A 21,882-nucleotide genomic window follows, 5' to 3' on the forward strand; every position below is an offset into this window, starting at 1 on the left:
ACATAGTCCGGTCCCCACCCTGCAGATACGGTGGCCAATTAGTATCTGCTGCAGGCACTGCCAATTATGCCCACCAGATGGTGCTCATCTGACCGGTGGCAACACCGAGTTTCGAACCGAGGAGTTCAGAAACTCTGTGCTGGTGTGCTAGCGGAATATCCCGCTGCTCCACCTGGGCGCAATACTGAACAATTTAATGCGGCATGTTAGTTTCCTTTGAGAAGAGTCGAGTCTGCATTTAAGACCTTCCCATAAAGCTTTGATGTTTAAATATAAAGATTTGGCTAATAAGGCGAATCATTTACACACGTATACATACACATATATAGCGTCTATCCTGCAAAGTTACCAGCAGTCCCTGTTGTTAAGCTTTAATGTAAAAAATCACTGCGGCCCTTTGGTGGTTCTGTTTGTTCACATTTTGAAGATGTGAAAGATTATTGCTTAGAGTTTGTGGCTGATGCTTTTGCAGTAATGGAAATCAATCCCAAAATACTGACTCCACTAGAAACAGCTCAAATTCTTTGAATGAGGGAGATCAGTACTTACAATCAGAAATGCATTACTAAATGGATTAGAAATCACTCACCCACCAGTTACTTTAAACACCATGCTAATACTTGTGAAGACCTTCACTTAGCTCTCAGAGCCTCAATCCTTTGTGGCGTTCCACAGGGTGTTGAAATGTTTGCTCAGCTAAGAGGACCGAAACCTGATGCCTGATGTCTTTTGCCGTTGGTGTAAATCTGTCTCAGGCTTTCATGTGTTGTGCTTTCTGAGATTCTTTTATGCTTCCCAAAAAAGTTATTTATTTGACATTGTAGCATAGACCTATCACTGCGGCACGGTGGCTCAGTGGGTAGCACTGTCTCCTCACAGCAAGAAGGTCCTTGATTCGATTCCCAGGTGGCGCGTTCTGGGTCCTTTCTGTGTGGAGTTTGCATGTTCTCCCCGTGTCTGCATGGGTTTTCTACATAAGCTCCGGGTTTTCCTTCTACAGTTTAAAGACATGCAAGTGAGGTGTATCGGAGATACAAAATTGTCCATCACTGTGACTTGAACTGATGAATCTTGTGTAACCAGTAACTACCTGTCCTGTCATGAATGTAACTAAAGTGTAAAACATGACCTTAAAATTCTAATAAATAAATACTCTGGATGTCTCTTTTTCTGGAGAACTCCCTTCCTTCCCCCTTAATCTTCTTTATCTCTTAGTTTAATCATTTCCAATTCCCGATTTCGAATTCTCTTGCCTCTTGCTTAAATCCCAGCCATATCAATGGGACCCAGATCACCACATGCCCTCTCAGGCTTGTGTCCAATCTGTGCCTATCACCTGCCAGTGTTGGGTTCCCACACAGCCACCCCATTCCAGGCCAGAATGGTGGCTTTGTTGAGATTCAAATGGTGGTGTGCTAGCAGGTTAGACCACTATACCACTCCACTACCCTTTCTGAATGTTTTTTTTTGTTGGGTTTCTTTTAGGGATGCACCGCATTTTGGGTGTGTTCGAAAACCTAAGGAGCTGCCTCGCTGTCTTACTGTCTACATAAGCGGCTGCCTCAGTAGAGAGGATTCTAATAAGTCATCAACTTATAAATCAGGTTATTCGAACGCGCTACTTACACAGCGATTCCATCAGGTTTAGCATTTAGCATCTTGCCATTAAAAACAATGAACTGAGGTAGCACAGCGCTAACGCTAACGTCAATATAACATTTCCCTTCATGTACCGATAACCGTTACATTTCCTGACAAGCTCGAACTTGCAAATAAAAACACTTGGTACAAGTTTATACAAGTTAAAAATCAGTAATATTTTATTTACGTTTGATAATAACTCCATTCGTTTCTCTGCCCCTTTCAGCTATGTTTATTTTTCTGCAATGAATGCTGGGATTGATTTGGTCACCAAGGCAGCGTCGGATGCTTACTCGTTGAGTGAAAATAACACTGAAATATTAAGATGCCTGTTTATTATTTTATTGACAAATAAATAGCAGTTCAGTACATTTATATCTGTGTTAATTATATTTTGTTTTGCAAACTTAGTAATGTTTAAGTCAATCCTGATGCCTTAAGTCTTTCCCACATAATAAAGTATACGGTTTATTAATTCAACAATGGTATCGGATCGGTATCGGAACTGAAAAAGTTGGATCGGTGCATCCCTAGTTTCTTTTTCATGCTGTTTTAAGTAAAATCCGCTGACTGCTGTGTGTTAAAGTCCCACAAAATCAGCAGTTTTTGACATGCATGAAACAGCCAACAAGTATTCCATGTATACAGTTACTAAAGATGACTTCTTCTTCTTAGCCTACCCAACTAATCACGATATGGTTCACAGCTAAAGGGTTTAACATCTGGATAATGGAAATACATGTTAATACTTTATTTGAACCCATGACAGTTAGCATGCTACTTCAGTTTTTTGTGTGGATGTTTTGAATTTACATTACTGTTATCTGCTTAAGTGATTACGAGCAATGGTCTTTCTAATGTGCTTAAATGTTTGTGCCAGTCTAATGCTTTTACTACACAACAAAACCTTCAGTGACTAAAGCTCTGTACTTGTTGCCAAACTGTCATTGTCACACTGATTTCAATACATAATATACTTTAATAATTACAGGCTTCTAATGATCTTTGCACATTGCAGCATGTCTTTTTCATTGACCAGTCTGTAACATGTTCAGTTGTAATCAAGCTGACTTTCTGGTTGCTCTTTTCAGGTGGTCGTGCCCAGAGGCCCAATCCAGGCTAAGGGTCTGCTCTTGTCCTGCATTGCTGATAAGAATCCATGCATCTTCTTTGAGCCCAAGATCCTGTACAGAGCTGCAGGTTAGTAAGAAGCCTTATTGTTAGATCAGCAAAATCCTAAATACTGTACATAGAATCAGGCTTTACTGGCCAAGTATGCTCACACATACAAAGATATTTGACGTTGGTTACACGGATGCTCGCAGTGCATGAAAAATACAATAAAAATCACACACAACTCACTCTCTCTCTCACACACATTCCCACATTCATACCTGTAAACATTCACATGTGCAATCCACACTGAGTTAAAAGGTGCAGTGTTTTTTTTTTTTTTGTGCAATATAGAAAAATATATAAATAGGAAATGAAAAGCGAGTGTGAAAGACCAGTGTATGGAATGTTGTGTGTCATTATATAAATTAAAGAATGCAGAAAATTAAATCACTCCATAATGTGTCATTGTTTTACACTGTATTCACATCAGCAGCATTATTTCTCATTATTATATCTCTCCTCTTATGGCAGGGCAGACTAAAGTAATAATAATTAAATACACCATTTTTTTTAATGCATTTTTCTCCCCATTTTCCTCCCGATTTACTAAATTTTTTTGTCTTCCGCTGCTGAAAGATACCAGATTGCATCCAAGGAGATCACGTCACTGTACACGCCTCTTCCGACACGTGTACAGCCCTCTTCTTCACGCCCCAGAGGCGTCTCTTCCGCCAATCAGGGTCCTTACACAGCGTATAGAGACCAACCCACCCACACATAGTCCGGTCCCAACCCTGCAGATACTGTGGCCAATTAGTATCTGCTGCAGGCACTGCCAATTATGTCCTCCAGATGGCGCCCAGCCGACTGGTGGCAACACCGAGTTTCAAACCGAGGAGTTCAGAAACTCGGTGCTGGTGTGCTAGCGGAATAACCCGTTGCGCCACCTGGGCGCCCAAATACACAAATTTTAACAGGGACATAAAAAAAGAAATGAAGTTGTACACAAACGCTCCCTTGTAGACCACTCTGGACACCACAGTGGGACCAGATTGCCACCATTTTCATTAATGAAGTATATTTTGTTTTTTTGTTTAGTTTTGATGAATTTGCTGTTTTGTTGTGTTGCCTGGGCCGTGGTAAAAATCATGGACAAAATGTGTGTCAGTTGGAAAAAAAAGTTTGGAAAAATCTTGCTTAACGGCACCCAAATTGCTTGCAAGGCCAGACGTCATTCTACTAACACGTTTTACGTCTGGGCTTTGTCAAATCCGGCTTACACTGGCGCTGAAATTTCTTTAAACATGCCTCAACACCGCAAGAATGAAATACACAACACTGGGAAATTGTACTTGATTATAAAATAATATGAAATAATTAGATAATTTATTGTAAATATTACTGTATTGTTCTCCAAGGAGCTTGGGTGACACAGCAATAAATCATGCTGACACACTAACATTGGGATCCAGGATTCGAATCCCTAGTGGTGCTATCTGGCATCAACATACAGATGTGATTGGCTATGCTTTTTGGGTTTGTCAATGGGGATGTCACATAGTCCGGTCATTCCGTCCTAGCAGACATTGGTAGCCAATTAGAGTCTGCTGCAGGCACTGCCAATTATGCCAGCTAGATGGCACTCAGCCAACCGGTGGCAACGCCGAGTTTCGAATTGAGGAGTTCAGAATCTCGGCGCTGGTGTGCTAAGGGGATGTTTAAGGAAGGCTGGACCCGACCGTCTTCTGACCAGGATAAAGTGGTGTTACACATTTACATTTTTGGCATTTAGCAGAGACCTTTATTCAAATTGACAGTACAGTGACAGTATGCAGTCTGAGCAATTGAGGGCCTTGCTCAAGGGCCCAATAGCAGCAACCTGGCAGTGGTGGGGCTTGAACCAGTGACCTTCTGTTTACTAGTCCAGTACCTTAACCACTAGTCTACTACAGCCTAGCATGAGATAAAATTGGGGAAAAAATGCATCTATGTGTATGTGTGTATGTGTGTGTATATGTGTATATATATATATATATATATATATATATATATATACATACATATATATATATATATACTGTATATATATATATATATATATATATATATATATATATATATATATATATATATATATATACACAGTGTATCACAAAAGTGAGTACACCCCTCACATTTCTGCAAATATTTCATTATATCTTTTCATGGGACAACACTATAGACATGAAACTTGGATATAACTTAGAGTAGTCAGTGTACAACTTGTATAGCAGTGTAGATTTACTGTCTTCTGAAAATAACTCAACACACAGCCATTAATGTCTAAATAGCTGGCAACATAAGTGAGTACACCCCACAGTGAACATGTCCAAATTGTGCCCAAATGTGTCGTTGTCCCTCCCTGGTGTCATGTGTCAAGGTCCCAGGTGTAAATGGGGAGCAGGGCTGTTAAATTTGGTGTTTTGGGTACAATTCTCTCATACTGGCCACTGGATATTCAACATGGCACCTCATGGCAAAGAACTCTCTGAGGATGTGAGAAATAGAATTGTTGCTCTCCACAAAGATGGCCTGGGCTACAAGAAGATTGCTAACACCCTGAAACTGAGCTACAGCATGGTGGCCAAGGTCATACAGCGGTTTTCCAGGACAGGTTCCACTCGGAACAGGCTTCACCAGGGTCGACCAAAGAAGTTGAGTCCACGTGTTCGGCGTCATATCCAGAGGTTGGCTTTAAAAAATAGACACATGAGTGCTGCCAGCATTGCTGCAGAGGTTGAAGACATGGGAGGTCAGCCTGTCAGTGCTCAGACCATACGCCGCACACTGCATCAACTCGGTCTGCATGGTCGTCATCCCAGAAGGAAGCTGACGCACAAGAAAGCCCGCAAACAGTTTGCTGAAGACAAGCAGTCCAAGAACATGGATTACTGGAATGCCCTGTGGTCTGACGAGACCAAGATAAACTTGTTTGGCTCAGATGGTGTCCAGCATGTGTGGCGGCGCCCTGGTGAGAAGTACCAAGACAACTGTATCTTGCCTACAGTCAAGCATGGTGGTGGTAGCATCATGGTCTTGGGCTGCATGAGTGTTGCTTGCACTGGGGAGCTGCAGTTCATTGAGGGAAACATGAATTCCAACATGTACTGTGACATTCTGAAACAGAGCATGATCCCCTCCCTTCGAAAACTGGGCCTCATGGCAGTTTTCCAACAGGATAACGACCCCAAACACAACCTCCAAGATGACAACTGCCTTGCTGAGGAAGCTGAAGGTAAAGGTGATGGACTAAACCCAATTGAGCACCTGTGGCACATCCTCAAGTGGAAGGTGGAGGAGTTCAAGGTGTCTAACATCCACCAGCTCCGTGATGTCATCATGGAGGAGTGGAAGAGGATTCCAGTAGCAACCTGTGCAGCTCTGGTGAATTCCATGCCCAGGAGGGTTAAGGCAGTGCTGGATAATAATGGTGGTCACACAAAATATTGACACTTTGGGCACAATTTGGACATGTTCACTGTGGGGTGTACTCACTTATGTTGCCAGCCATTTAGACATTAATGGCTGTGTGTTGAGTTATTTTCAGAAGACAGTAAATCTACACTGCTATACAAGTTGTACACTGACTACTTTAAGTTATATCCAAGTTTTATTTCTATAGTGTTGTCCCATGAAAAGATATAATAAAATATTTGCAGAAATGTGAGGGGTGTACTTACTTTTGTGATACACTGTATATATATATGTGTATATATATATATATATATATATATATATATATATATATATATATATATATATATATATATATATATATACAGTATATATATATATATATATATATATATATATATATATACAGGGGTTGGACAAAATAACTGAAACACCTGTCATTTTAGTGTGGGAGGTTTCATGGCTAAATTGGACCAGTCTGGTGGCCAATCTTCATTAATTGCACATTGCACCAGTAAGAGCAGAGTGTGAAGGTTCAATTAGCAGGGTAAGAGCACAGTTTTGCTCAAAATATTGCAATGCACACAACATTATGGGTGACATACCAGAGTTCAAAAGAGGACAAATTGTTGGTGCACGTCTTGCTGGCGCATCTGTGACCAAGACAGCAAGTCTTTGTGATGTATCAAGAGCCGCGGTATCCAGGGTAATGTCAGCATACCACCAAGAAGGACAAACCACATCCAACAGGATTAACTGTGGACGCAAGAGGAAGCTGTCTGAAAGGGATGTTCGGGTGCTAACCCGGATTGTATCCAAAAAACATAAAACCACGGCTGCCCAAATCACGGCAGAATTAAATGTGCACCTCAACTCTCCTGTTTCCACCAGAACTGTCCGTCGGGAGCTCCACAGGGTCAATATACACGGCCGGGCTGCTATAGCCAAACCTTTGGTCACTCGTGCCAATGCCAAACGTCGGTTTCAATGGTGCAAGGAGCGCAAATCTTGGGCTGTGGACAATGTGAAACATGTATTGTTCTCTGATGAGTCCACCTTTACTGTTTTCCCCACATCCGGGAGAGTTACGGTGTGGAGAAGCCCCAAAGAAGCGTACCACCCAGACTGTTGCATGCCCAGATATCATGGCATTCCCTTGGCCCAATACTTGTGCTAGATGGGCGCGTCACTGCCAAGGACTACCGAACCATTCTGGAGGACCATGTGCATCCAATGGCGGTGCCGTGTATCAGGATGACAATGCACCAATACACACAGCAAGACTGGTGAAAGATTGGTTTGATGAACATGAAAGTGAAGTTGAACATCTCCCATGGCCTGCACAGTCACCAGATCTAAATATTATTGAGCCACTTTGGGGTGTTTTGGAGAAGCGAGTCAGGAAACGTTTTCCTCCACCAGCATCACGTAGTGACCTGGCCACTATCCTGCAAGAAGAATGGCTTAAAATCCCTCTGACCACTGTGCAGGACTTGTATATGTCATTTCCAAGACGAATTGACGCTAAAAGGAGGCCCTACACCATACTAATAAATTATTGTGGTCTAAAACCAGGTGTTTCAGTTATTTTGTCCAACCCCTGTATATATATATACTGTATATACAGTATATATATATATATATATGTATGTGTATATATATATATTAGGGCTGTCAAACGATTAAAATTTTTAATCGCGATTAATCTCAGAATTTTATATAGTTAATCGCGATTAATCGCATTAAAAAAAAATCTGTGTAAATGTTATAGAAAACAAGGATTTTTAAGTGAAATGTTACAATTAAAATGGTGAACACATTTTATGCTAAATGTACTGATGTTAAAAACTGCTGGGACAAGAGAAAACTGTAAGGGAGTTTTATTCACTCACATACTAGGTAGTAATACTATCCAATAGTTTGATGGACGTTTCTACACGAAGTGAGTGTGTTTTGACCCTTTGGGGCTTCCATAGCTCATGAACTAACGTGCTTGACTCAGCTGTCCGGTATTCTTTACCGTAACAGAATAAGTTAATAAAGTGTTCTGCTCCCGACAACTTGTGAATATAGCGTGTATTTATTTCTTTATTAAGCAAGTGCAGATGCTACGACGCTCTTACATTTTGTTAACAAACCGCAAATGAAAAACGGTGACATGTCCGACATTAAAACGTTTGTTCTACCAGTCAAGTCTCAACATGAACTAGAATTTGCGTTAATGGCACTATTTATCTTAATCGCGTTAAATTGAGATTGCGTTAATGCGTTATTATCGCGTTAACTTCGACAGCCCTAATATATATATACAGTGTATCACAAAAGTGAGTACACCCCTCACATTTCTGCAAATATTTCATTATATCTTTTCATGGGACAACACTATAGACATGAAACTTGGATATAACTTAGAGTAGTCAGTGTACAGCTTGTATAGCAGTGTAGATTTACTGTCTTCTGAAAATAACTCAACACACAGCCATTAATGTCTAAATGGCTGGCAACATAAGTGAGTACACCCCACAGTGAACATGTCCAAATTGTGCCCAAATGTGTCGTTGTCCCTCCCTGGTGTCATGTGTCAAGGTCCCAGGTGTAAATGGGGAGCAGGGCTGTTAAATGTGGTGTTTTGGGTACAATTCTCTCATACTGGCCACTGGATATTCAACATGGCACCTCATGGCAAAGAACTCTCTGAGGATGTGAGAAATAGAATTGTTGCTCTCCACAAAGATGGCCTGGGCTATAAGAAGATTGCTAACACCCTGAAACTGAGCTACAGCATGGTGGCCAAGGTCATACAGCGGTTTTCCAGGACAGGTTCCACTCGGAACAGGCTTCGCCAGGGTCGACCAAAGAAGTTGAGTCCACGTGTTCGGCATCATATCCAGAGGTTGGCTTTAAAAAATAGACACATGAGTGCTGCCAGCATTGCTGCAGAGGTTAAAGACGTGGGAGGTCAGCCTGTCAGTGCTCAGACCATACGCTGCACACTGCATCAACTCGGTCTGCATGGTCGTCATCCCAGAAGGAAGCTGATGCACAAGAAAGCCAGCAAACAGTTTGCTGAAAACAAGCAGTCCAAGAACATGGATTACTGGAATGCCCTGTGGTCTGACGAGACCAAGATAAACTTGTTTGGCTCAGATGGTGTCCAGCATGTGTGGCGGCGCCCTGGTGAGAAGTACCAAGACAACTGTATCTTGCCTACAGTCAAGCATGGTGGTGGTAGCATCATGGTCTTGGGCTGCATGAGTGTTGCTGGCACTGGGGAGCTGCAGTTCAGTGAGGGAAACATGAATTTCAACATGTACTGTGACATTCTGAAACAGAGCATGATCCCCTCCCTTCAAAAACTGGGCCTCATGGCAGTTTTCCAACAGGATAACGACCCCAAAAACAACCTCCAAGATGACAACTGCCTTGCTGAGGAAGCTGAAGGTAAAGGTGATGGACTAAACCCAATTGAGCACCTGTGGCGCATCCTCAAGTGGAAGGTGGAGGAGTTCAAGGTGTCTAACATCCACCAGCTCCGTGATGTCATCATGGAGGAGTGGAAGAGGATTCCAGTAGCAACCTGTGCAGCTCTGGTGAATTCCATGCCCAGGAGGGTTAAGGCAGTGCTGGATAATAATGGTGGTCACACAAAATATTGACACTTTGGGCACAATTTGGACATGTTCACTGTGGGGTGTACTCACTTATGTTGCCAGCCATTTAGACATTAATGGCTGTGTGTTGAGTTATTTTCAGAAGACAGTAAATCTACACTGCTATTCAAGTTGTACACTGACTACTCTAAGTTATATCCAAGTTTCATGTCTATAGTGTTGTCCCATGAAAAGATATAATGAAATATTTGCAGAAATGTGAGGGGTGTACTCACTATTGTGATACACTGTATATATATATATATATATACACACATACACACACACACACACACACACACACACACACACACACACACACACACACACACACACACACACACACACACACACACACACACACACACACTGCCTGGCCAAAAAAAACCCTGTATTTAACTAAGCAAATAGGTAAGAGCCTCCCATTGGATAATTATTGCATGGGTGATTGTTTCAGCTGGCAACAAGTTATTTAACCCTAACTGATGCAGTGAGTAGCTTCTCATTTGTTAAACAACCATGTCGAAAGACACATCCTGTGAAAACCAAAACAGAAACTCTGATCAATTATTTGAAAAATACAGGACTGATAATACACATATAGAAATAAACACAGAAAGGACACAAAACAAAGAACATGAATAAATAACCCGAACAAAGCTAGGTACCTATCTTGCCATGAGAATGACCAATAGGTAAACATGGCGTTAAACAACAAACAAACAAACACATCCTGTGGTCGTGGAAAAGATGTTAATCTGTTTCAGAAGGGTCAAATTATTGGCATGCATCAAGCAGAGAAAACATCTAAGGAGATTGCTGAAACTACTAAAATCGGATTAAGAACTGTCCAACGCATTATTAAAAAGTGGAAGGACGGTGGGGAAACATCATCTTCGAGGAAGGAATGTGGTTGGAAAAAAATCTTGAATGATCGTGATCGCGATCACTTAAACGTTTGGTGAAATCAAATGATAGAAAAACTACAGTAGAACTCAGGGATATGTTTAATAGTGAAAGTAAGAGCATTTCCACAAGCACAATGCGAAGGGAACTCAAGGGATTGGGACTAAACAGCTGTGTAGCCTTAAGAAAACCACTTGTCAGTGAGGCTAACCGGCAAAAACGGCTTCAATTTGCTAGGGAGCATTAAGATTGGACTCTGGAGCAATAGAAGAAGGTCATGTGGTCTGATGAGTCCAGATTTACCCTGTTCCAGAGTGATGGGCGCATCAGGGTAAGAAGAGAGGCGGCTGAAGTGATGCACCCATCATGCCCAGTGCCTACCGTACAAGCCTGTGGGGGCAGTGCTGTGATCTGGGGTTGCTGCAGTTGGTCAGGTCTAGGTTCAGCAACGTTATGTACCCAAAGAATGAGGTCAGCTGACTACCTGAATATACTGAACGACCAGGTTATTCCATCAATGGATTTTTTTTTCCCTGATGGCACGGGCATATTCCAAGATGACAATGCCAGGATTCATCGGGCTCAAATTGCGAAAGAGTGGTTCAGGGAGCATGAGACATCATTTTCACACATGGATTGGCCACCACAGAATCCAGACCTGAACCCCATTGAGAATCTTTGGGGTGTGCTGGAGAAGACTTGTGCAGTGGTCCAAATCTCCCATCAATACAAGATCTTGGGGAAAAATTAATGCAACTCTGGACAGAAATAAATGTTGTGACATTGCAGAAGCTTGTGGAAATGATGCCACAGCGAATGCGTGCCGTAATCAAAGCTAAAGCCGGTCCAACCAAATATTAGAGTGTGTGACCTTTTTTTTTGGCCAGGCAGTGTATATAGTATATATAATGTATATCATTTTTTTACTTTATGCGGTAGAAGGTCCTGGGTTCGATTCCCAGGTGGAGTGGTCTGGGTCCTTTCTGTGTGGAGTTTGCATGTTCTCATCGTGTGTATGACATTAAAGTCTTGATCTGATGAATCTTACCTGTCCTGTCATGAATGTAATCAAAGTGTGCAAAACATGACGTTAAAATCCTAATAAAGTAAAATAAAAATTTGTATAAATTTATGAGGACATTGTTTATAGGTGACTTTCTGGCTGTGTCCCAAACCACATTTTATGTCGAACAAATTTTATCTGTATGCATGATTACACTTTAGCACACTTTATTCTTTATGTTCGAGTTATAAGTGTTGTGTTAGTTGATGCAGTACTTGAGTTCAGTTCAGGGAATTGCTAATGAGCAAGCTGGTGCATGTTTCTACATCCCACTAAATCCAGGATGACAGAAATTTCACATGCGATAAATTGTCACATATTGGTACTTAAAAAAATGAAGCTTTTCAGGCTTCAATGGTGAACTTCTATCAGTATCTCATGCTGCAGTAAAGTGTTTCTTTAATCAGAATTGTGTATGTATTATTAAAACTCAGACACTCGGCTTCAGCTGTGCTATAAATCATAACTTGCAGCATGGCAGACCTGTATCATTTTGCTTCAAAGGCTTTGAACGGAGATTCTGTTACAGTTTTTGGAGAACATGTTATTTGCAGTGGCACATCAGTGGTTGTGGCGTATGCTGATGTGGTTTTTAGGGATTTTTTTTCTACTACTGGCGGATAGGTTCTTGGAATGCTTAAAGGAACAGAAAGTACAACAGTACAGCTGCTTACAGCGATGTGTTTTGTGTGATGGGGAAAAGGATAAAGGTATCGAAGGATGTGTTTGGATATTAGTGTCTTTATCAACTCTAAATCCTTTAAGGTTTAACTTGGTAGAATAAAATACAACCCCAAATCAGAAAAGGTTGGGACAGTATGGAAAATGCAAATAAAATAAAAATGCAGTGTTCCTTACATTTACTTCGACTATTATTTGATTGCAGACAGTTTGAATCCAAGATATTTCATGTTTTATCTGCTCAACTTCATTTCATTTGTTAATATACCTCCATTCCTGCATTTCAGGCCTGCAACACAGTCCAAAAAAAATTGGGACGGGGACAATTTTGGGCTAGTCCCGCTCAGTGGCGCACTGATAACACATTGAGCTTCAACGTTAGAGGTTAGCGGTTTGAATCCGGCACAAGCCAAACCCACTACGTTATTATCTACTATCTTTAATTTCCTTTGGGATTAATAAAGTATCTATCTATCTAGTAATGATGCGAAAAAACTAAATAATAATGTGATTCCAAACAGGTGATTGTAATCATGGTTTGGTACAAAAGCAGCATCTAGGAAAGGCGGAGTCTTTGATGAGCAAAGATGATCAGAGGTTTGTCCACAAATGTGTGAGAAAATGATTGAAATGTTTACAAACAATGTACCTCAAAGAAAGATTGGAAGGGATTTGCATATTTCTCCCTCTACAGTGCATAATATCATTAAACCATTCAAGGAATCGGGAGGAATTTCACTGCATAAGGGCCAAGGGCGCAAGCTTTGATATTCCCTTTGATATGCCCGTGATATTCCATCCCTCAGAGACGGCACTGCGTCAAGAACCGCCACTCAACAATAGCTGATATAACCACATGGGCAAGGGATTACTTTGGCAAACCTTTGTCAAGCACTACAATACAGTTACATGTACAAATACCACTTCAGCCATTGTACGGCACCCCTGGAGCCAAGAGGGTTAAGAGCCTTGCTCAGATAAAATGAAAATTCAGTTTTTGGCAACTGTAAAGGTCTAAACTAAAAGAAGCCGATTCATGATGTATGGTGGAGAATCTGTGATGATGTGGGCCTGTTTTTCCTCTAAAGTCCCTGGCAACCTCGTTAGAGTACCAGGAGAATGATCCAAAACAAAGGTCCAGATCAACACACATCTGGTTCACTAAACACACAATCAATTTCATTCTCCTGATGTAAACCCCAAAGTAAACCTGTAGGCTGAGCTAAAGAGGAGAGCGCACAAGAAACGACTAAAGTTCCCGGACGATCAGGAGAGATTTTGTAAATAGGGCGGTTTCATTTTCCCTGTTCTGTATTATCTGGCCTTAAAAGATGTTATAAAAGACTAAGTAAATTTTTACTGGCAGATGGCGGCGCTACCAAATGCAGGTGCGCCAACAATTGTGGCACTTGTGGTTTTAGTAAAAATTTGTATTACTTGATAGATTTTTCTTCCTTGGTATAATCTCAGCAGTGCTATTAGCTAGCCAAGTGTCCACGCAGACATATCTTGGGGAAGGGGGTGGCCAAAGCCCCAGTTATCAGTATGCTCCTTTTCATGGCGTTCTAACTTTCACAAGGTGCAAAGTGAAACTAATCTCTCTTTGAGTCTCTTGAGTGAGATGGGTGGATATCTCAGTAAATATCCAGACAGGTTATCATTAGATTCAGCTCAGCCCAACGTAATTACACACTTATTTTGCCTCGCGGGAATTAGAAATACAGACTGTGTTGTCGAGTCGTTTCTCTCAGTGATCACATTCTAAAGTTGCTGAAAACTAGTAACTGAGGTGTTTCTGTTTGATATCGATTGAAGTAGTATATAATTCAAACCACTGTGAAATGGTCTGGTTGGATCAGACTGGCTGAACAAATAGTACTTGAATATTAGAGTGAGAAATTAGTCCATAGTCCATCATTTTATATATTTGTATGTCATGTCTAGGGTGCTACTAAATTCACGGCAATCATTAAATAACACTCATAAACTGAACGATAGAATCAATGGAAGCTACGATACACAGCACAGCCTATGTTCTTTTCAAAGACCAAAATTCTCATCCGTGTTTTGACACACACTCCTCTGCATCCACAGAATTGGTTGGGAGTTTTCCAAAGTCGTGTTTTTAGCTGCTTTAGCCTTCGACATCTTGGACATTTTGTTTGTCTAACTGATTGCTAATATATCCAAGCGTCTTTAGAGTTTGCTGAGTTTATAAAGAAGGAAATAAACTGTACGTAGACAAACAAGCGGGAGCATAATACTTTACTGGCTTGCTCTTTTGAGCACAAACTGGCATTACTACAGAGAAATGATCATGTGTGTAGAGAAGCACACTTTATAGAATTCCCAAAAGGGACAAAACTACACCACAGAAAGGTCTGTTATACTAACATAATTATGATGCCGTATGATTGCTAGGACCGCCTCATGTTGCATATTGCGCCTTATGTTTCATACGCTGTGCGAATGAAAAATGTTCAGTCACTAAACACAAACCTTAAATTTTGAATTTTAAAGCAATTTACACATGACGGCTCATTTCATGGTCTGTGATGTGCTGTTCAGGGATGTGAATTAGGAAGGGCCTTAGTCATGTCACTACGGCATCACTGGCTGCACAGTATGGTCAGCTTTCTCCAATGCTCTCTGTCTCATGTCGCTGGTAGTAAACTAGCCCCTGATAATCAAGTCCATGTTGTGATGCCAATCCACCCTATGACCTGTGGAAGGAAAACCAAGAATGTCATAACACTTCCTTTGGTGTTGTCGTGTGGGTGCCTTATCACATCCCCAAAGTAACACAACCTTTGGGACCTGATGTGGTTCAGTAGCTTCTTTTCTGTTTTGGTCATCTTATACACCTGCTCAGTTGTCATCATCTCCTGCCATGAGATTCTGAGCAGTTTTCTAATTCACTTCTTCGGGCGGCACGATGGCTAAGTGGGTAGCACTGTCGCCTCACAGCAAGAAGGTCCTCGGTTCGATCCCCAGGTTGGGTGGTCCGGGTCCTTTCTGTGTGGAGTTTGCCTGTTTTCCCCGTGTCCGCGTGGGTTTACTCCGGGTGCTCCGGTTTCCTCCCACAGTCCAAAGACATGCAAATGAGGTGAATTGGAGACACTAAATTGTCCCTGACTGTGTTCGATATAACCTTGTGAACTGATGAATCTTGTGTAATAAGTAACTACCGTTCCTGTCATGAATGTAACCAAAGTGTAAAACATGATGTTAAAATCCTAATAAACAAACAAACTAACTAATTCACTTGTTCCATAAGTATGCGATCCCGTGTTCATCGTATTGAAATGTATGGAGTGGTGTAAAGCATGCTGCCACTGGACCCTGAATCATTGGAAGTGTTCTGTGAAGTGCTGAATGATGCCTCACTATCTGGCACTAACTCGTCTGATGGACAAGTCTGGGTTTGGTAAATGCCAGAACAGTGTTACCTGCCTGATGGCATTGTGGCAACCAGCTGTGAAGTTTGGTGGGTGAGGGATAATGCTATGGTGTTTTTTTTTAGGGTATGGCCTAGGCCCCTTTGGGCAACTGTTTGCTTATAATTTTGTAAAACAGTTTGGGGAAGGCCCTTTTCTGTTTCAGCATGACTGTGCCCCAGTGCACTAAGTAAGGTCCATAAAGGCATGGTTGGGTGAGTTTGTTGTAACAGAATTTGACTGGCCAGCACAGAGCCCTGACCTCAATCCCATCAGCCTCTTTGAAGTGTTCATTCTTTTTTTTATGCCAAACCCACCTTTAATGTTTGTTGCAAAAAACTGAACATGGTTCCATGTCTAACGACCACTAGCAAACTCCAGACACTTACAGTTGTGGTTAGATCGGGCAGTTGTAGCCCAGCGGTTAAAGTACTGGGCTAGTAATCAAAAGGTCGCTGGTTCAAGCCCCACCACTGCCAGGTTGCCACTGTTGGGTGCTTGAGCAAGGCCTTTAATTCTCAGTTGCTTAGACAATATTCTGTTACAGTTCTGTAAGTAGCTTTGGATAAAAGTGTCTGCTAAATGTAAATGTAGATGACATTAAAGGCTTGTTGTAATTTGTTGGAATGGAGGTGGCATCTGCTGTTAGTTTTGAAACTTTGTGATTTCAAGATGCTAATATTTTCTGTAACTCTCCAACAGTGATGCTTGGATTTTTTTTTTTTTTTTGTGGTTTCTCTCGCCATCCTCTGCACTGTGTGTAGGAGCATTTTAAACTCATCCAGGCATTTTTGCTTCAATTCCAGTTGATAATTATTATTTAATGATTTATTGCCATACAGATGATTTTCTTTCTGGCCACATCATCTGTTGTTTCATAATGTTGACATGTTCTCTTTAATAGCTGATAGTAAAATAGTGTTTTGCTGAGATTACCTGCAGTTGGCCAGATAAAGACCAGATATGTGGTTTCTAACAGCAACCACCACGTGATATTTAGCTTATTTTTTTGGAAATGATCATTACCCCTGGTCTCATTACCCCGGGTCTCTTCTTTTAGATTTGTCACTCCAGGTTCTATGTAGGAGCTTGTTTTTAGGCTTGTGATGGGCTGCATCTGGTGTGGCAGATTACCAAATAATGACTAATCCTTTAAGAAAAAAACACGTCAGTAGATATTGTGGACAGGATCGCATCCAGAGTTCCTGGGGTTCAAATCCCAGGCTATGCACACAAATACAGAAGGTGCATGGCGGTATAGCCACTGGGGGGGGAACGTTAACTTTTTCTGCATTTAGTAGATGCTTTTTATCCAAAGTGACTTACAGTACTGTGACAGGTGGCACGGTGGCTAAATGGGCAGCACTGTCACGTCACAGCAAGAAGGTCCTGGGTTCGATCCCCAGGTGGGGTGTTCCGGGTCCTTTCTGTGTGGAGTGTGCATGTTCTCCCTGTGTCAGCGTGGGTTTCCTCCGGGTGCTCTGGTTTCCTCCAACAGTCCAAAGACATGCAAGTGAGGTGAATTGGAGATACAAAATTGTCCATGACTGTGTTCTTTATAACCTTGTGAACTGATTAACCTTGTGTAACTACCTTGTGTAGTGTGCATGTTCTCCCTGTGTCAGCGTTGGTTTCCTCTGGGTGCTTCGGTTTTTTACCACAGTCCAAAGACATGCAAGTGAGGTAAACTGGAGACACTAAATTGTCCATGACTGTGTTCGATATAACCCTGTGAACTGATGAATCTTGGGTAATGAGTAACTACCGTTCCTGTCATGAATGTAACCAAAGTGTAAAACATGACGTTAAAATCCTAATAAACAAACAATCATTATTGGGACAGTATACAGCCTAAGCAATTAAGGGTTAAGGGCCTTGCTCAAGGGCCCAACAGTGACAACCTGATATAGTGATGGGGCTTGTACCAGCAGCTTTTTGACCTTTTGATTACTAGTCCAGTACATTAACCACTAGAATACAAAGGAGGGTTGCATCAGGAAGGGCATCCGGTGTAAAACCTGTGCCAAAGCAAACATGCAGACGAGCGATCCGCAGTGGTGACTCCTAATAGGAACAGCTGAAAGGAATCACCCTAATTTCTATAATAAAATGTTGCTCTGTTGGTCAGAGACCTTTTACTTACATGAAATAAAAGAAAACGTCTGTGAAGCTGCTTTTGATGCGTCCTTTTGTAGTTTTGCCAGCAAAATTGAACTGCAAAGTTGTACTGATTTCACTACATAAATTACTGGAACTGTTGCACAGGGAGGAGAAGAACTGCATTTTGAAGTGCTCTTCATTTACACAATAGAAACAGTGTTGTGGACCCACGTCTTGCCTAAACCAGAACAGTCAACTGTACTCGACTCCTGCTTTTCAGCCGTCAATTTTCTTAATCACAGCTATCATGAGCAGTTAAGGATTTTGTACTTCATCTCTGATGCTAAATTATCTTCACAGTCAAATGATGTGTAATTACAGGCCATTTTTCATTTCTTTGTTAAGGCGTCATTTCAACTTATTGGCTCGTTTGATCTGTTTTCCCCATTCCTTGTTTTTCGCCGCCTCGCTGGCTTTTGTGGCGGTACGTAGCCTGGTTCATAGTCGCTGCAAGCGGTTGCAGTTATACAACCCCAAATCAAAAAAAGGTGGGACAGCATAGAAAATGCAAATAATAAAAAAACACAGAGTTTCTTACGTTTACTTTGACTTTTATTTGATTTGCAGACAGGATGAACCTGAGATATTTCATGTTTTATCTGCTCAACTTCATTTCATTTATTAATAAACATTCATTCCAGCATTTCAGACCTGCAACACATTCCAAATAAAGTTGGGACAGTAAAGCATTTACCACTTTGTAATGTTGCTATTCCTTTTCACCACACTTAAAAGACGTTTTGGCACCGAGGAGACCAAGTGATTTAGTGTTTCAGCTTTTATTTTGTCCCGTTCTTCCTGCAAACACGTCTTAAGATGTACAACAGTACGGGCTCATCGTTGTCACATTTTTCCTTTCAAAATTCTCCACACATTCTCTATTGGGGACAGGTCAGGACTGCAGGCAGGCCAGTCTAGTACTCGTACCCTTTTCTTTCTTTCTTTCGCAGCCATGCATGAGCCTTTATTATTTTGTTAGTGCTACAATAAAATAAAGAGGCATGCCAACACTTTTGGAACGTCCCTGAAAAAGATGTTACTCTAAGATCTCAATGTACTTCTCTGCATTAATGCTGCCATCACAGAAGGCACTGCCAAGGGCACTGACACAGCAACATACCATGACAGACCCTGGCTTTTGGACTTGTTGCTGATAACAGTCGGGATGGTTCTTTTCGTCTTTGGTCCAGGGCACAGGGCGTCCATCTTTTCCAAAAAAGACCTGGAATGCTGATTCATCTGACCACAATACATGTTTCCACTGTGTGATGGTCCATCCTAGATGCCTCTGAGCCCAGAGAAGTCGACGCTGCTTCTGGAAATGGTTAACATAAGACTTCTTTTTTGCACAGTAAAGTTTTAAGTGGCATTTGTGCATGTAACTCTGTATTGTAGTGCTTGACAAAGGTTTGCCAAAGTAATCCCTCACCCATGTGGTTATATCAGCTATTGTTGAGTGGCGGTTCTTGATGCAGTGCCTTCTGAGGGATTGAAGATCACGAGCGTTCAGCTGAAGCTTGCGCCCTTGGCCTTTACGCACTGAAATTCCTCCTGATTCCTTGAACGGTTTAATGATTTTATGCACTGTAGAGGGAGAAATATGTAAATCCCTTTCAATCTTTTTGAGGTACATTGTTTTTAAACATTTTAATAATTTTCTTACTCATTTCTTGACAAACTGGAGATCCTCTTATCATCTTTGCTCATCAAAGACTCCGCCTTTCCTGGATGCTGCTTTTGTACCAAACCATGATTACAATCACCTGTTGACATCACCTTTTTGGAATTTAGTTTTTTCACCTCATTACTAGCCCTAAATTGCCCCTGTCCCAACTTTTTTTGGAATGTGTTGCAGGCCTGAAATGCAGGAATGAAGGTTTGTTAACAAATTCAATGAACATGAATCAAATAAAAGTAAATGTAAGGAACATTGCATTTTTATTTTAGTTGCATTTTCCATACTGTTCCAACTTTCTCTGATTTGGGGTTGTAGAAACGACTGCTGTATGTTGAATTAAGTGTGCGAGTAATGGCTCTTCACACATTAAGTCATTAGTTTATTCAAAAATAAGTAGAAATACGATTTTTATACGGCTCAGTAATGATGACGATCTTTTCAAACTTTTTTTTTCCAACCAATCAGCTGTGATTATTGGACACCCTGCCAAATTTGTTCATTCTAACGTCCTGGCCTTACTGGAGTTATTTGTTTTTACAGTGTAACAAAGCGCAAACTGTCTGGCAGACAGAAATAGGCTTAGCATATCTTCTTGTCAGCTCATAAATTGATTTAATATCACAGCAGCGAGTCAAAGTCTAATCGACTTTGAAGGTATTTGAAGATGTTTGTTGTGAGTCAGTGGAAATGCTGAAACTTGCTCTTGGCTCAGTATCTCCCGCCTCAAGACAGTGTGAGAGTCAACCAGACTGTTGGCTGAATGGGAGGACTATAGGTCACTAGGCCTGTAACTTGTAGCCAGCAAACACTGTTATTGATGCATTGCTTGATTGCTGTAGATTTGTGTTTTCCTGAGTGAGGTTATGAGGTTATTATGAGGTTTGATAAATATCTGCAGAAAATTGGGTCAGACAGCAGTGTTTTTTTAAACCGTCTTTTGTATAGGTTCATTTTTTATTATGAGCTAACGGGCTGGAAAAACGTTCAGGGTCGTTTCCATAAATGTGTGTATACAGAACATGTGTAGATTGTGTATTTATGCGTATTTTAGATGGATAACTAAGTAGGCATTTCTAATCATTATACAAACAGTTATTTGAGAGTGACCGCAGAAAGTATTCATTTCAGCTTTTGTTCGACGCCTCTCAGGACTGTAACTCAGCTGTGTGGTTTATTTAAATGCATTAGCTGTCTTGATTGATTAGAGACTTTATATCAGGCAGAAGTGATTTATGGGAAGGAGTTAGACCCCTGACTCCCAGTGATGAATGAATAGGGCCCTACTAAATTCACGGGAAAATGTGCTTAATTTCATGTATCATTTTAAAAAAATCACAGATTTTACGTATTTTTAAAGAAAAGTGCCACATTTCACAGCAGTCATTAAATAACACTCATAAATTGAATAATATAATAAATGGAAGCTACAATACAAAGCACAGCCTACCTTAACACTCGCCCTTGTTTTGACACCCTGTCTTTTCCTGCGTCCACAGAATTGGTTGGGAGTTTTCCAAACTTCGACTTTGACATCTTGGAACTAAACTAACTAAACTGCCGTACGATTGCTAGTGTGACTTCTTTCTGCTGTAGTGTGCTGACAATGTTTGATGTATGTGTTTCTGTATTGAATGCATTTTGTCCCATAATTAATTGAAAATGTGCTTCTCTACACACGTGATCATCTCTCTCTAGTCTATGCTGTGCCTCAAAAGAACAGACCAGTAAAGTATCAGGCTCCTGATAGTTTGTCTATGTACAGTTTCTTTCTTTCTTTATAAACTAAGCAAACTCTAAAGACGCTCGGTTACACTAGGACCACCTTATAGTGCAAATTAACCAGTAAACGTGAGACACTTAAATGCTACATAAATGAAAAACCATAAATCACTAAACACAAACCTTAAATATTGAAGGTTACAACAAATTGCATATTACTTGGGAAAAGGCTCATTTCACGTTTCGTGATGCGATTTTCACAGCCGTAAATTAGGTAGGGCCGTACGAATGAGGTTTTGAGACTGTTAATAATTTGTTCACACTGTTTGGAATGGTACGTATATTGCATATCACGTCCCTATACAATCATAACCTTTT

General features: G+C 41.0%; 1 protein-coding gene across 1 annotated transcript in view; it reads left to right on the top strand.

Moving 5' to 3' along the window:
* The window catches only part of bckdhb (branched chain keto acid dehydrogenase E1 subunit beta), a 130,616-nt gene that overhangs the window by 11,704 nt on the left and 97,030 nt on the right, over window positions 1-21,882 (top strand). The window contains exon 6 of the mRNA XM_062992111.1: window positions 2,733-2,841. Coding sequence (XP_062848181.1) covers window positions 2,733-2,841 — 109 coding nt within the window. The remainder of the gene's footprint in view (window positions 1-2,732; window positions 2,842-21,882) is intronic.

Source organism: Trichomycterus rosablanca, chromosome 3 (assembly GCF_030014385.1).
Source record: "Trichomycterus rosablanca isolate fTriRos1 chromosome 3, fTriRos1.hap1, whole genome shotgun sequence".
Taxonomy (NCBI): Eukaryota; Metazoa; Chordata; class Actinopteri; order Siluriformes; family Trichomycteridae; genus Trichomycterus; species Trichomycterus rosablanca.